The sequence below is a fragment of the Quercus robur genome, chromosome 2 (assembly GCF_932294415.1).
Source record: "Quercus robur chromosome 2, dhQueRobu3.1, whole genome shotgun sequence".
Classification (NCBI taxonomy): Eukaryota; Viridiplantae; Streptophyta; class Magnoliopsida; order Fagales; family Fagaceae; genus Quercus; species Quercus robur.
In genome coordinates this window covers 86,094,339-86,107,499 of record NC_065535.1, presented here as the reverse complement: position 1 = coordinate 86,107,499, position 13,161 = coordinate 86,094,339, and the positions used below count along the sequence as shown (strand labels likewise).

The following is a 13,161-nucleotide window of genomic DNA, read 5'->3' as shown; positions in this document are numbered from 1 at the left end:
CTTTTCTTCACATTCTAAGCCCACAAATGCTTCCTAATCAGTTATAAACAACCCTTTACTCATTAAAGACTTAGTTTCAGCATTAACTCTATCATACTATCACAAGTTTACATACTCACTCATTCAAAACAGCCTATACTACCCCATTCACGCCTCACATATATATTCCAAGAATCTTAGTTCAATATTTGCTGCACTGAGCTGGAATCTCTCTCTCCCTTCACACCATGCCAAATAACCCCTTTCTTCTCACCATGGAACCATTAATTTTTACTTTTTGTTTTACTATTGAAGGATATAATGTATTTGTAACAATGAAATTCTTCCCTCGTATTGATGTAATGATGGCTGAAAGTACAATAGACCTCTCTGACCAGGACACACAAGGACTTCCAAAAGTGAACACTTTCTTAAATCTATTTAATAATTGACTGCAAAACTTAGGTTTAATTTCATCCTACTGCTAGAGAATTTATTTTTCTTGTATTATCAAAACAAGACCACTAATGTACTAATTAATTATTGTGAAGTATTTTTATTGGGTTTTGTTGCTGTTTTGTCAAGGTGCAGCCTTTATTTCTTGCTTGGATAGGCTTATCACCACACTGAAAACCTTTGGGCATCATCTCAAGAGCCCATCGTTGAGTTTCAGCTTGACTTTCCCATATTTTATTCAAAGGCATCAATTTTCCCCTCAATATCACCTATTTGATTATTTTTGTTTAGCTAACCTTTACTTTTCTCTAAATAAATGGCATTATGGAGTACTTCTAATACAACTATTAAAAATACTTTATCCACCACAAATGATTAAAAAATTAACAAAAATTAGTAAAGTCTTATAGTTGAACATCTAAATTGAGCACTAAAAAAAATCATGCTATGTAATATAATAAATACCAAATTATCCAAATCATAATATGTAATAGAATAATATTATATTTTTATATGCTATGTTTAATTCTTTAGAACGCAATATCCATACAGCTTATGGCTCTGTATGGATAAATGTGGCTGAGGCACTACATGCATCCCGGCTGCTTATATCCATACGGCTTATGGCTCTGTAACGTTCTCATCTAGCTCCACTGAATTGCTTATTTCGCCTTCCCCTTTGGTAGGCACTAACTTCTTCCAGAACCAGTGCTTCTTCCATATGAATTTCATCTCTTCAATGGGAACTCCCTTCGTTTCCGGTAGGAAGAAATAAACAAAAATGGTCATGATGGTAATCCAGCCAGCAAAGAAGAGGAAGATTCCAAACTTGAATGCACAAAGAATGGCAAGGAAAGCCTGGGCTATTATGAACGTGAATAGAAGGTTTACAGCTACTGTTATGCTTTGTCCAGCTGATCGAATTTCTAACGGGAATATCTCACTTGGCACTGTCCAGCCAAGGGGACCCCATGACCATCCAAAAGCTAGAACAAAGAGGCAAATCATGACCACCACCAATACTGAGTAACCTTTTGATAGTTCTTGCTGGTTGCCAAACTTTACCCCCAAGATTATAGCAACTATGACCTGTTTCAGATACACAAAGAATGATTAATTTGATAGAATCAAGGAACTCCAGAACTCAGACATCAACTATGGTATTACTTTTTGGATACTTTGTGAATTGGTGTAATTATTTCATTAAGTTTTAGTGTATTTCCAGGAAAACAAATCTTTTTTGGTGTTAAGAAAGGGCTTTAGCTTCTCTCACTAGAGCTGCTGAATTAAAGCATATTACAAACTTTAGGGGAATGTTGCAAATTCCGTGTTCTGTGAAGTAACATAAGTATGACTGTGCTTAGAATCTACGGTACTAGTTTCAATTTTACTTCTCCTGGAAGTATTATTATGTCACAACCTAATTTAGTGTTGAAGTTTTTACCTGGCATGTAATCATTTGAATCCCGCCACTTATAAGTAAAGCCCTTCGACCCAATTTATCAACTGTTGCAATAGAGATGAATGTAGATGAAGCAAGAACTGCTCCAGTCAAAGCTGAGGCGTAGAGAGAGGCATTGCCACCAAACCCCATACTTTGAAACAGTACAGGAGCATAGAAGAGAATTGAATTTATGCCTGTGAGTATCTGGAACATTGGCATGCAGATTGCCATTACTAATTCTGGTCTGTTCCTCTTCTCAAGGATGTTTCGAAAGGGATTCTTTACTAAGTTTGAAAGCTCACTTGCATCCACCATGTCTTCAAACTCTGCATCAACATTTTTGGTTCCTCTGAGCTTTTCAAGGATTTCTCTCCCTTTCTCTTTTTTTCCTTGCTCAATTAAGCTGTTAGGTGTCTCAGGAAGAAGTATTCCTCCCACTGTCATTAACAAAGCTGGAACAGCAGCCAATCCTAGAGAGAGCCTCCATCCCCAATTAAGCTTTTGTGTTCCAAAGTTGATCATGTTTGCTATAAAGATACCAAATGTAGTTGCTACCTGAAACATCATGTTAAGACCACCTCGAAGATGTGTTGGCGCTATCTCTGATAAATATAGTGGAACTGCCTTTAAAACAAACAAGAGGGAAGATTAAGTCATGTGTTCTTAAATATAGAAAAACTATAATGGATCATATCCTGATTTATCTAACACTTGAAAAGGTACGCGAAACGGGATATACCTGATTTGCAAATCCAATGCCAACACCAAGCATGATCCGACCCAAAAGAAGCATTGCCATATTCATGGCAGAAGCATTTATTGTTGCCCCAGTAAGAAAACTTAGCCCACCACAGATTATACTTGTTCGACGTCCAAACTTTCTTGTAACAGGAGAAGCCATCAGAGAAGCAACCAAACCAGCAAGGTATAAAGAAGATGTAAATGCTGCAAGCCCTTGGTTTTCGTACTTGCAATAATTGCTTTCACGTGCTTGCGTCTTCTTTACAAAAACAGCAGGGAAGAATTTTTCAAGAAATGTATCCATGGATGTCACTCCTCCTATTAATCAAAAAGCAGCATTTAGTAACTTGTAAAAACATGAATGCTCTCTCTATGCCTCAGACATGTATGCATGACAAGCACAAGTGCATCATCTGACTAACAAAAAAGTATTAGAATAATGGTTACATTCACTATTTCCTAACTCTTTAAACTTTTCGGACTAATGTTAATTTATCAATTTTCACCGTGTCACAGCGGATTTCCACAATTATGAAATAGAGTGCTTTCAAAATCTGATCTTTTGGATACCGAATACCTCTTTGTTTCATAGCATCCTGCACTTTATGTTGGTTGTATTTTTTTTTTTGTGTAAAATCTGTTCAATTCATATCTTAAAAAAGGAGAGCACTCATCATTAAATTCAGTTAGAGATAAACCATGGCTGTGATCTGTACTATTAGGCAAAGTATAGAATTAGATTCCAAGATTATTTTTTTTCTTGTCTCAAATTGACCAGAAGATTAAGATTTGGATAGTTAGTTCATTGATTTTCTGAAAAAGAAGCAACACGAAGACCTCCCCTTTTTCTGCGACAATTTTATGATATAATTTTCCTCGTAGCACCAAATAAAGGATGAAGTAGACGCTTGAGAAATTTTTCATTGGTATACTGAATTTAAGTTGGGTTCCAAATTTCAATGGACAAATAATAATAATACAAATACAGAGGAAGGAAAATTGGAAGACCACTGGTGTTTTGAGATAATTAACTACAGGATTCAGTATTTCTTGAAGATGTCAGAGCCTTTATGTTGGCTGGTGCATTAGAAGAGATTTCAGGTATGAATTGGAAAGACTACTAATTTATTTGCACTTTGTTTCATAATTTCATCATAGTCATAGAAAAGGTCTAACTCCTACTTGTACAAAACAGAATTTCCCTTCCTCTTGGAAATTCTGATTCTGTTCTGTCCATATATGCACACATGCAAAGTCCATGTGACGTCTGAACTTTTCACTGTTCACTTTTTAGCTCATCATTTCCAGATACCAAAAAAGTTGTTACTATTATTATTTTTTTTATGACAATATTTGGTAGATTCTTCACCACAGTAATCATCGAAAAAGCCAGAACTATAATAATAAACATGTGAAGATTCGGATTCATGAAAGTGAAGTACCTGAAATTCCAACATCATAGCCAAAAATTGCGCCGCCAACAGCAGCAACAGTGCAGGCAATGATCACATAAGAGGTGAGTCTTCCTTTGTACTGTTGTGCTCTCTCTTTGGCCACACCTGCCGGGCCAAAAGATCCACCTGCCATCTTCAAAGACCTTCTCTTCCTCTCAGTTTCAGGCCTCACAAAATATTATGGGTAAGAGATAACTTAACACAAACCAACCCTTCTCTCTCTTCAAGAATAAGTATTTGCCAAACTCTGCTTCAGTTCTTACAATAAAGGAGCTTGCAACTGGGTGGGACACAAACAACCTCCCTACTTTAACTCTGTCAATAAAAAGACCACTGCTTCTTTTCCAATAAAAGGACCACGTTAAGGAGAAAAGTATTAAACTATTTAATGCTTTAAAAAAAAAAAGTATTATTAGACTATTAAGTAAGTACACCATATCTAAAAAAAAAAACGTGTTAGTAAGAATACATGAATTAATATATGGCAACTACCACAAAAAAGGGAAAAAACTTTTAGCATTAAACTTGGTGCAGCATAGATAACATTTGGGTGACCGACAAAAAGAAGGAAAAAAAAGGAACTTTGATATTGCCAAAGTATACCAATATGTTTCACACCCCCTACAAGATAGTATTTGAATGTTGAAGCATTTTTATTTATTTGATAAAGGAATTCATACTCCATTCGGAATGTCATTATGAGGGAGAAAATATCATTCAGTCTACAGTAAATGAATCTTGGCATCTCTCTAAAAAAAAAAAAAAAAATCTTGGCAAGTGCTTTAACTTGGGTGAGAAAAATATCTTTGTATTGGATGGCAAACATGCAAACGAATGATAATTTTGTAAGAACACGTATGTACATATGTACTATGGATAAGTTTGATTTTTTTTTTTTTTAATGGATAAGGACTGTACTTTTTCTTAAAATGAACCGACAAGTTGCAAACCATTATTACAAGATAAGTTCTATTAATATATTTTCAGATGAAATTTAAATTTCGTTAATAAGTCTGTCTACTCTACTTCTTCTTATAATGAGAATCTTTAGTATTCTAATAGTTACAACAGGGGGCGAGGATTCGAACTCTCAATAGTTGTTGGAAACATTAGAGGTACCATTTAAGCTACAACCAAACATCAAGTTCCTCACCAAGGCAAAAAAACAAGTTAATATACTAGTAATTTCAATGTTATATAAAAACTATCAATTATGCACACTAATAAAAATTCTACCAATATTTTGAATTGTAACTCAAGATTTATAGGAAGATTTTCCATGGTAACTTCGATATGGTTTTACTGTTAACAATTTTGCTCAATAATATTACTATTAGTTCTAGCGCAAGAGGTGTCTTAAAAAAAAAAAATTTAATCAACCGCAATATTTTTTAAGAATGCATATAAAAATTATGCTTTTCTTAAAGGAACAACCTAATTGGCTAGGTGTTGAGAATGAATTTTATTAATTTCTTCCTTTCTTTCTTCGGACTCATGAAATCTTGTCACTCCTCTCTGTTTCCCTCTTTTCTTTCCCTCTGTTTGCAGAATGTTATCCCGTCTTAATTGTCATCCATCCCCCTTCAACTCAGCCTCTCTCCATCAATTCGAATCGTGTTACTCCAAATCCCAGCCTTTCTGATAATGGGTATGTCTATCACAAATAGGGGAGTTTTTCTTCTGAAGAAAGCATGTTGGGTGGCTTTGATTTCACCTGCTAATTCTAATTCAGAGTAGGACAAGAAATTTGCAGTGTTCTATATGTGTTATTTTATTATTATTATCACTTCTTGTTTTTGAATACCATATGGTCAATGAAATTCCTGTTAGACGTGATATGTGATATTTTGATTCAATGAAATTCCTGTTAGACATGATATGTGATCTTTTGATTTTTTTTCCCGCATCCTGTTATAAATTTGCACGACTGAGCAGTCTGATGCACAAATCATTAGGAAAAGAACAAGTTGAGTACGTAATTTGCCAATTAGCCAGATACCTGATATCATGAGATGGAGAAATTATACATAACATAATATATGGGTGTTTAGGACATGTACTTTGTTAGTTTAGTCAACTAGAAAAGGCTTTATGGGTTACAGACTTACGGTACAAAATGTATACTAAAGAATCTTTTGGCTCACTCAATTGCATACAATGATAAAATAACTTGATTTAGTGTTAATGAAAAAAAAAAAAAAAAAACTATTAAAATCGAACACTATAAATTATCAATCCTAGATCTCCTCTTCTTAAAGAAAGTTCAATCCAGTGGTGTACTTTAATACCCTTATCGTTGGTGTTGGATGTCTGGCTTCTTCTAGCCTACAAGATAGACTAGTCCTATATGTTCGTCGTTATTTTAGCTGTGATATCTTGCAAATGTGATCCAATTACGATGGAAGTTGAAATCCACAGGTCAAGAAAGTTGATATTTTTGGTTAATTTTATGCTGGAATTTCATTATAGGTTCACCTTACATAAAAAAACTAAAATGAAAAAATCTCATCAGCAAATCCTAAAACATAAGAACTAATCCTATCCTAAAACATAGGATTCAAATTGAATACAAGCAAGTAACAATACTTATCTACTAGAATTTTATTCAAATAAAGATCTATTATTAAGTCTAAATTTAAATACTTTCAAATTAATTCTGTAGGCTCCAAAGACGGCTTGTTGGGCCAAACCATTATTTTGGGCTCACAATCTATTTGTGTGGTGGGTCTAAGTATCCTACCTTGGGTTGTTCTAGGCTTAGGGACCCAATGGGAGCACTTCCCTCTCTTTCTCTAAGTTTTCTTCTACTCAAACCCTCTCTTTCTCTCTCCTTTCTTTTCCCAAAATTCCATCCCCTTCCCATTCATTCGTTTCTCCTATTTATAGCCCTTGTTAATGGGGTGATCATCATTATCTTCTCCTTTAGTGCAAAGAAAGGTCCAATGTCGATAAACTTAAGCGGATTTTTAGGTACGAGTGGCTTTGGGAACGGTTCCCACTGCAACAAATGTGTTCGGCAGTGGAGTTTCCTAAGGTTTTGCCAAGCACTTAAATGGCGATGTGACTGGGCACGTGTATAGAGCTCGGAAATGATTTTCCAGGCAGCATGCGAGCGAGGTGTCCGCTGTCCGCCTTCCAAGTATTCGGACAACACCCAGTTTAGACTAGTAATTATTGTGGGTTTGGGCCGGGGCTTTTGTTGGTGAGAAGGTTGGACCCTCGGCCCATATCATTAATTCATGGCCCAAGGCCCAAATGAACTTGGACGCTAGGTGCCGTACAAATTCAAATAAAAATTTAACTAAGCTTAAATATAAATACTTTTAAATTAATTTAAATAACAATATATCTCTTTTCAAGATGAATCTTGTCCTCACGATTCCAAGACATGGAAATCCATGCTTGCTCACTCCGTAACTTTCTCCTTCGATCTGAGAATACTCATCCTAAAATTTTGCAGTGTTGATGGATAAGGATTTTGATCATGGATATTTACACTAGTTCTTCAACCACTTCTATAAGCGCTAGAAACAAAAAAGTCTTGTTTACCACATCCTTGAACTTATCAGGAATGACAAATTCAATGCATGAAATTAGGGTAGGCTTATTTGAATTCATGAGAAGATCTTTTTGATTTGTCTTTTCAACTGCACCCTCCAACATATTACTCAATGAAATTGTTGGTGATTCCTCGTGTAGGACATTATGATTTTTTGAAATTTCATAGGATACTTGTACTTATGATTGTTTTTGATCTCCAAAATTTTATTGCATTATTTATCTAAGACCTCTATCATTTGAAACCATGAATCTTTCATCCTTACTATTGTTTTGGACATGTCCTTGGTAATATCTAAGATTTGGTTGACAATCTTCGACATGCTCTCTATTCTTTATTTGTTGGGATTGACGCTCTTGATAGGTAGATGTGGTTTGGTAACATCTTGCAAATGTGATCCAATTATTATGTGAAACATTTGAGGGGATGTATCATCTCTAAAAAAATCCCGTTCTCATGTTAGGGTGAGAGTTGCTTTCTTCAAATGTGGGTTATAGCTACACGTTAATTATGATGGTAGTTGAAATCCACAAGTTGGGAAAATAGATATTTTTGGTTAATTTTTTGCTTGAATCTCATTAGTCATTATGCGTTCAACTTACATATAAAAACTAAAATGAGACAATCTCATCAACAAATCCTAAAACATAGGAACTAATCTAGTAATCTTATACTAAAACATAGGAATCAATTTTGTTAGAAATACTGAATGGTTGTATTGTATTTCTCAAATAATAGAATATACATAAGTGCCTTTATATAGGAGGCAGAGTGTGCAGTACAAGTAAGTGTGCTATACAAGTAAACAAGGTGGGCCTAAAGCCCACATACCCTAATACACGTTAACAGCCCCCCTCAAACTCAAGGTGGATGTGAGATCAACTTGAGGTTGTCAACCAAAGTGCGAAGACGTCCTTTAGGATGTGACTTGGTGAAGATATCTGCAAGTTGATCTTTAGAAGAAACTGAGATCAGCTTGAGAGCACCATGGACAAGATGATAACAGATAAAATGACAATCGATCTTGATGTGTTTAGTCCGTTCATGGAAGACATCATTGTGAGCAATATGAATGGCACTCTGGTTGTCACAATATAGAGGAGTAGCAAAGGATGTGGATACACTTAAGTCTTTGAGAAGCCACCGTAGTCAAAGGAGCTCAGATGTGGTATCAGCAAGGGCACGATATTCTGCTTCAGTATTGGAGCGGGCCACATGAGTTTGTTTCTTACTTCGCCAAGAAATTAGAGAAGAACCAAGAAGAAAGCAATAGCCAGTGGTGGACCTGCGATCAGTGGGATCTCCTGCCCAATCAGCATCAGAAAATGCACGGAGAACAAGAGGAGACCGAGCAGAGTAGAAAAGACCATGGAAGAGAGTGCCCTTTAGGTATCGAAGTATGCGCAGAACAACAGCATAGTGAGTCGATCATGGAGCAGACAGATACTGACTCACCTGGTGAACAGCATAGGAAATGTCTGGACGAGTAACAGTGAGATAAACTAGGCTGCCAACCAAGTGTTTGTAAAGAGAGGGATTAGACAACGGTTTTCCCCCTGACGGAGTCAGATGCGCATTAAGCTCAACTGGAGTGTCAACAGTCTTGCTATCAGTGAGTCCAGCTCGAGACAAGAGTTCAGAGGCATACTTGGCTTGAGTAATATAAAGTCCATCTGTAGAATGAGTGATTTCAAGACCCAAGAAGTAGCTGAGATGTCCAAGATCTTTCATCTCAAACTGCTGATTGAGAAAACCCTGGAGTTCTTGAATGCCACTAAGGTCATCACCCGTTATGATCATATCATCCACATACAGGAGAAATAAAATAGTACCTTTGTCAGTGCGATGAAGAAATAAGGCAGAATCATAATGACTGGCCATGTAACCTAAGCGAGAGATGGTAGAGCTGAATTTGGCAAACCAAGCTCGTGGAGCTTGTTTAAGGCCATAAAGAGCACGCCGAAGGTAACAAACCTTATTTGATTCAACAGAGAGACTAGGAGGAGGTTGCATATAAACTTCTTCACTTAAATCCCCATTAAGGAATGCATTTTTGACATCCATCTGAAAAAGGTCCCATTTTCTGGCAGCAGCAACAGCTAAGAGAGCTCGAACAGATGAGATATGAGCAACCGGAGCAAAGGTCTCTTCATAATCAATCCCATACTCTAGTGTAAAACCTTTTGCAACAAGACGAGCTTTGTAGCGCTCAATGGACCCATCAGAGCGAGTCTTAATCCTGTAGATCCACTTATAACTAACCACAGATTTCCCAGGGGGGAGAGTCACCAAATCTCAAGTATGATTTTTAGATAATGCATCAAGTTCCTCTTTCATTGCAATCTGCCACAAAGGGTCAGTGGAAGTCTCACGATAGGTGTGAGACTCATGCAGTGTAGCAAGAGTAGTGTAACAATGATAATCAAGTAAATGTGTAGGAATGGATCTTATCCAAGTTGAGTGACGAGGTGGAATTTCTTGTGCAAGATCTTCAGGCGGAGCAGGAGCAGGGGACCCAAGCTCAGGGTTGGGTAGCTCGTCTTCAACCTGTGCATCTTCCACCTGTTCATTAAAAGGTGAACTAGGAAAGGGATCAAAGGTATCTGGTGGTTGGACAGAAAAGTCTATAGGAGGATCAGGAGCAACTACAGGAGGATTAGGAGCAGTTACAGAAGGAATATGTGCCTCATCTGGAAAAAGATCTAAAACAGAGGAGGAAGATAGGGAGGCACGGAAGTGAGAGAGCTTGACAAAGGAGCGATGTTCCCAAAAGACAACATTGCGGGAGATACGAAGACGATGAGAGATAGGATTATAACACCGATACTCCTTTTGAGTTTCGCCGTAGCCAAGAAAACAACAAAGTCTTGACTGAGGCTCAAGTTTGTTATGCTCATGTGGCTGAAGAAGAACGAAACAAGCAGAATCGAAGGAGCGAAGGTGGTGATAGTCTAGAGGTGACCCAAAAAGGCGCTCATATGAAGTTTGATTTTGAATAACAGGACTTGGAATGCGATTAATAGCATGAATAGCATGAAGGGCAGCTTCACCCCAAAAAGGAGCAGGGACTTTGGCAGAGAGAAGAAGAGCACGAACAGTGTCAAGAATATGACGAAGTTTTCGTTCAGCTCTACCATTTTGCTGAGAGGTACCTGGACAAGTTAGTTGATGAACAGTGCCATAGGAATGCAAAACAGCTTGAAAAGCATATTGAGTGTACTCAAGAGCATTATCAGATCGAAAAATTTTGATACGTTTGGAAAATTGAGTTTCAACCATTTTTGCAAAATTAGAATATACTTGCAATAACTCAGAACGATGTTTCATATTAAAAATCCAGCTATAGCGAGAGTAATCATCAACAAAGACAACAAAATATCGAGATCCACCAATACTAGAGACAGAGGAAGGCCCCCAAACATCAGAATGAATAAGGTCAAAGATATCAATGGATATTGATTCACTAGTATTGAAAGGCAAAGCTGGTTGTTTTCCTAACTGACATGAAACACAATCAAAATTTTATGTAGACACTGAACCTAACAAACCTCTAGAAGCCAATTGTTGTACTCAAGAGGAAGATGCATGACCAAGTCGAGCATGCCAAAGTGCAAGGGAAGAAGTAGAAGAAACTGCAGTAGCTACAACAACAGAAACAGGAGCAACAAGTGGAAGATGAAGGTTGTCCACGGGAAACATACGCCCAACTCTAGGACCGGTCCCAAGCTCCTGTCCCGTCCTTGGATCCTGCACAATACACCCAGAATAATCAAAGATAACGCGATAACCTAACTCAGCTAATTGTCCCACAGAAAATAAATTGTAAGAAAGGTCAGGAACATTAAAGACACCAGGAACCGAGAGATTGGAGGTCGAAATAGAACCTATATTATGACCAGACATAGTGGAACCATTTGCTATGTGAATATTAAGAGGGTGTGGTGTAGGTTTAAGTTCAGAAAATAAGGACGAGTGAGGAGTCATGTGATTACAATAAGCAGAATCCATAAGCCAAGAGGAAGGAGACATACCAGATAAAGCTGAGAGAGAAGAGGAATAAGATGCATTACCAACCATACGAATGACATTGGCGATAATATTTTTAAGGTCATCTGTGGACATGGTGAAAGTGCGTCCTGAAGACTTAGACTGTGCAGAGATAGGAGCCATTGGTTGGACACTCTCAGTGTTAGCAACAGTAGCAGTGGAAATTGACACAACTGATTTGTTGCGATGATAGCAAGTCTCAATATTGTGGCCAAAACGTTTGCAAAAATTGCAAAAACATTTGCTGGATTGTCGGCGACGATTATTGCAATAAGAAGAAGACCTGTCCTTATTTTTCATTTCGAAGCAAAATATGCAGAAATGGACTGCAAAAATGAAATCTACGCGAAAAATTGGGTAAGGAGCACCTGGACTGCAAAAAGTCAACCTTGAGAAAAGTCAACGGTCAAGGTCAAAGTCAAAGTCAACGGTCAACTACTATGATGACGTCAGCAGGATGACGTAAGCTGAAGACCTCAGCTAGGGCTGACGTGGATGATGACGTCAGCGATGACGTCAGTAGCTGCACAACGGCGCGTGAAGCGCGTGAGTCAATTTGACCAGAACTTTGGTCGGCGCGTGAGAGCGCGTGAGGATTCCGATCAGGCCGATTTTTCTTCGGTTATGTAGATCGGAGAAAGACGATTCCGATGAAGGCGACGGTGAGTTGATCAGAGCAACACTGGTGGCACGTGAGGCACGTGGACAAGTTGCGGAATCTTTGTCCGGCGCGTGGAAGCGCGTGAATGGTCAGATGGTGGTGATTTTGGTGGCCTTGTGTAGATCGGTTGAAGATCTACCCGATGATAGGTCTTATGTCTTAATCGGAGATCCGGTGTGGAAGATCCGATGGAAGCAGTGATCTTGGTGGCGGTGATCGAGCTTCTGGCGGTGAAGATTCAACCTTTGCACCTCTGACGATGATGGAACAGTTAGGAGAGGGCACAGAAAAGGTTTACTGACCGATGAAGTCGAGGCAGCGGAAAATACCAACGAAGACAGGACTGCAAGACACAAGAAAATTAGAGCAATGACTCTGATACCATGTTAGAAATACTGAATGATTGTATTGTATTTCTTAAGTAATAGAATATACATAAGTGCCTTTATATAGGAGGCAGAGTGTGCAGTACAAGTAAATGTACTATACAAGTAAACAAGGTGGACCTAAAGCCCACATACCCTAATACACGTTAACAAATTTGAATTTAGCAAATAACAATACTAATCTACTGCTACCTTATTTAGATAAAGATCTATCGCTAAGCTTAAATTTAAATACTTTTAATTCAAATAACAAATTTTCATTCCGAATCATAACACATTGCCACATCAATTTACAAGTTTTATTTACTCCTACTTTTAACACTTTTCATTTAAGTTTTCCAAGGACTTAAACACTAGTGTGTTTGACACTAGACGTGTTATTGGCTTATTGCTAATCCACAAAATTGTATTTTTTTTATTTTTTTGAGAAGGCA

General features: G+C 37.6%; 1 protein-coding gene across 1 annotated transcript; it reads right to left on the bottom strand.

The window, feature by feature from the left end:
• Window positions 1-858: 858 nt before the first annotated feature.
• Window positions 859-4,465, bottom strand: LOC126715533 (sugar transport protein 7-like). Its single transcript, XM_050416173.1, has 4 exons — window positions 4,063-4,465; window positions 2,619-2,938; window positions 1,880-2,503; window positions 859-1,524 (listed from the first exon to the last, which is right to left on the bottom strand). Exons 1-4 carry the CDS (start codon window positions 4,205-4,207, stop codon window positions 1,057-1,059), a joined length of 1,557 nt encoding a protein of 518 aa, XP_050272130.1. The 5' UTR covers window positions 4,208-4,465; the 3' UTR covers window positions 859-1,056.
• Between the last annotated feature and the right edge of the window lie 8,696 nt (window positions 4,466-13,161).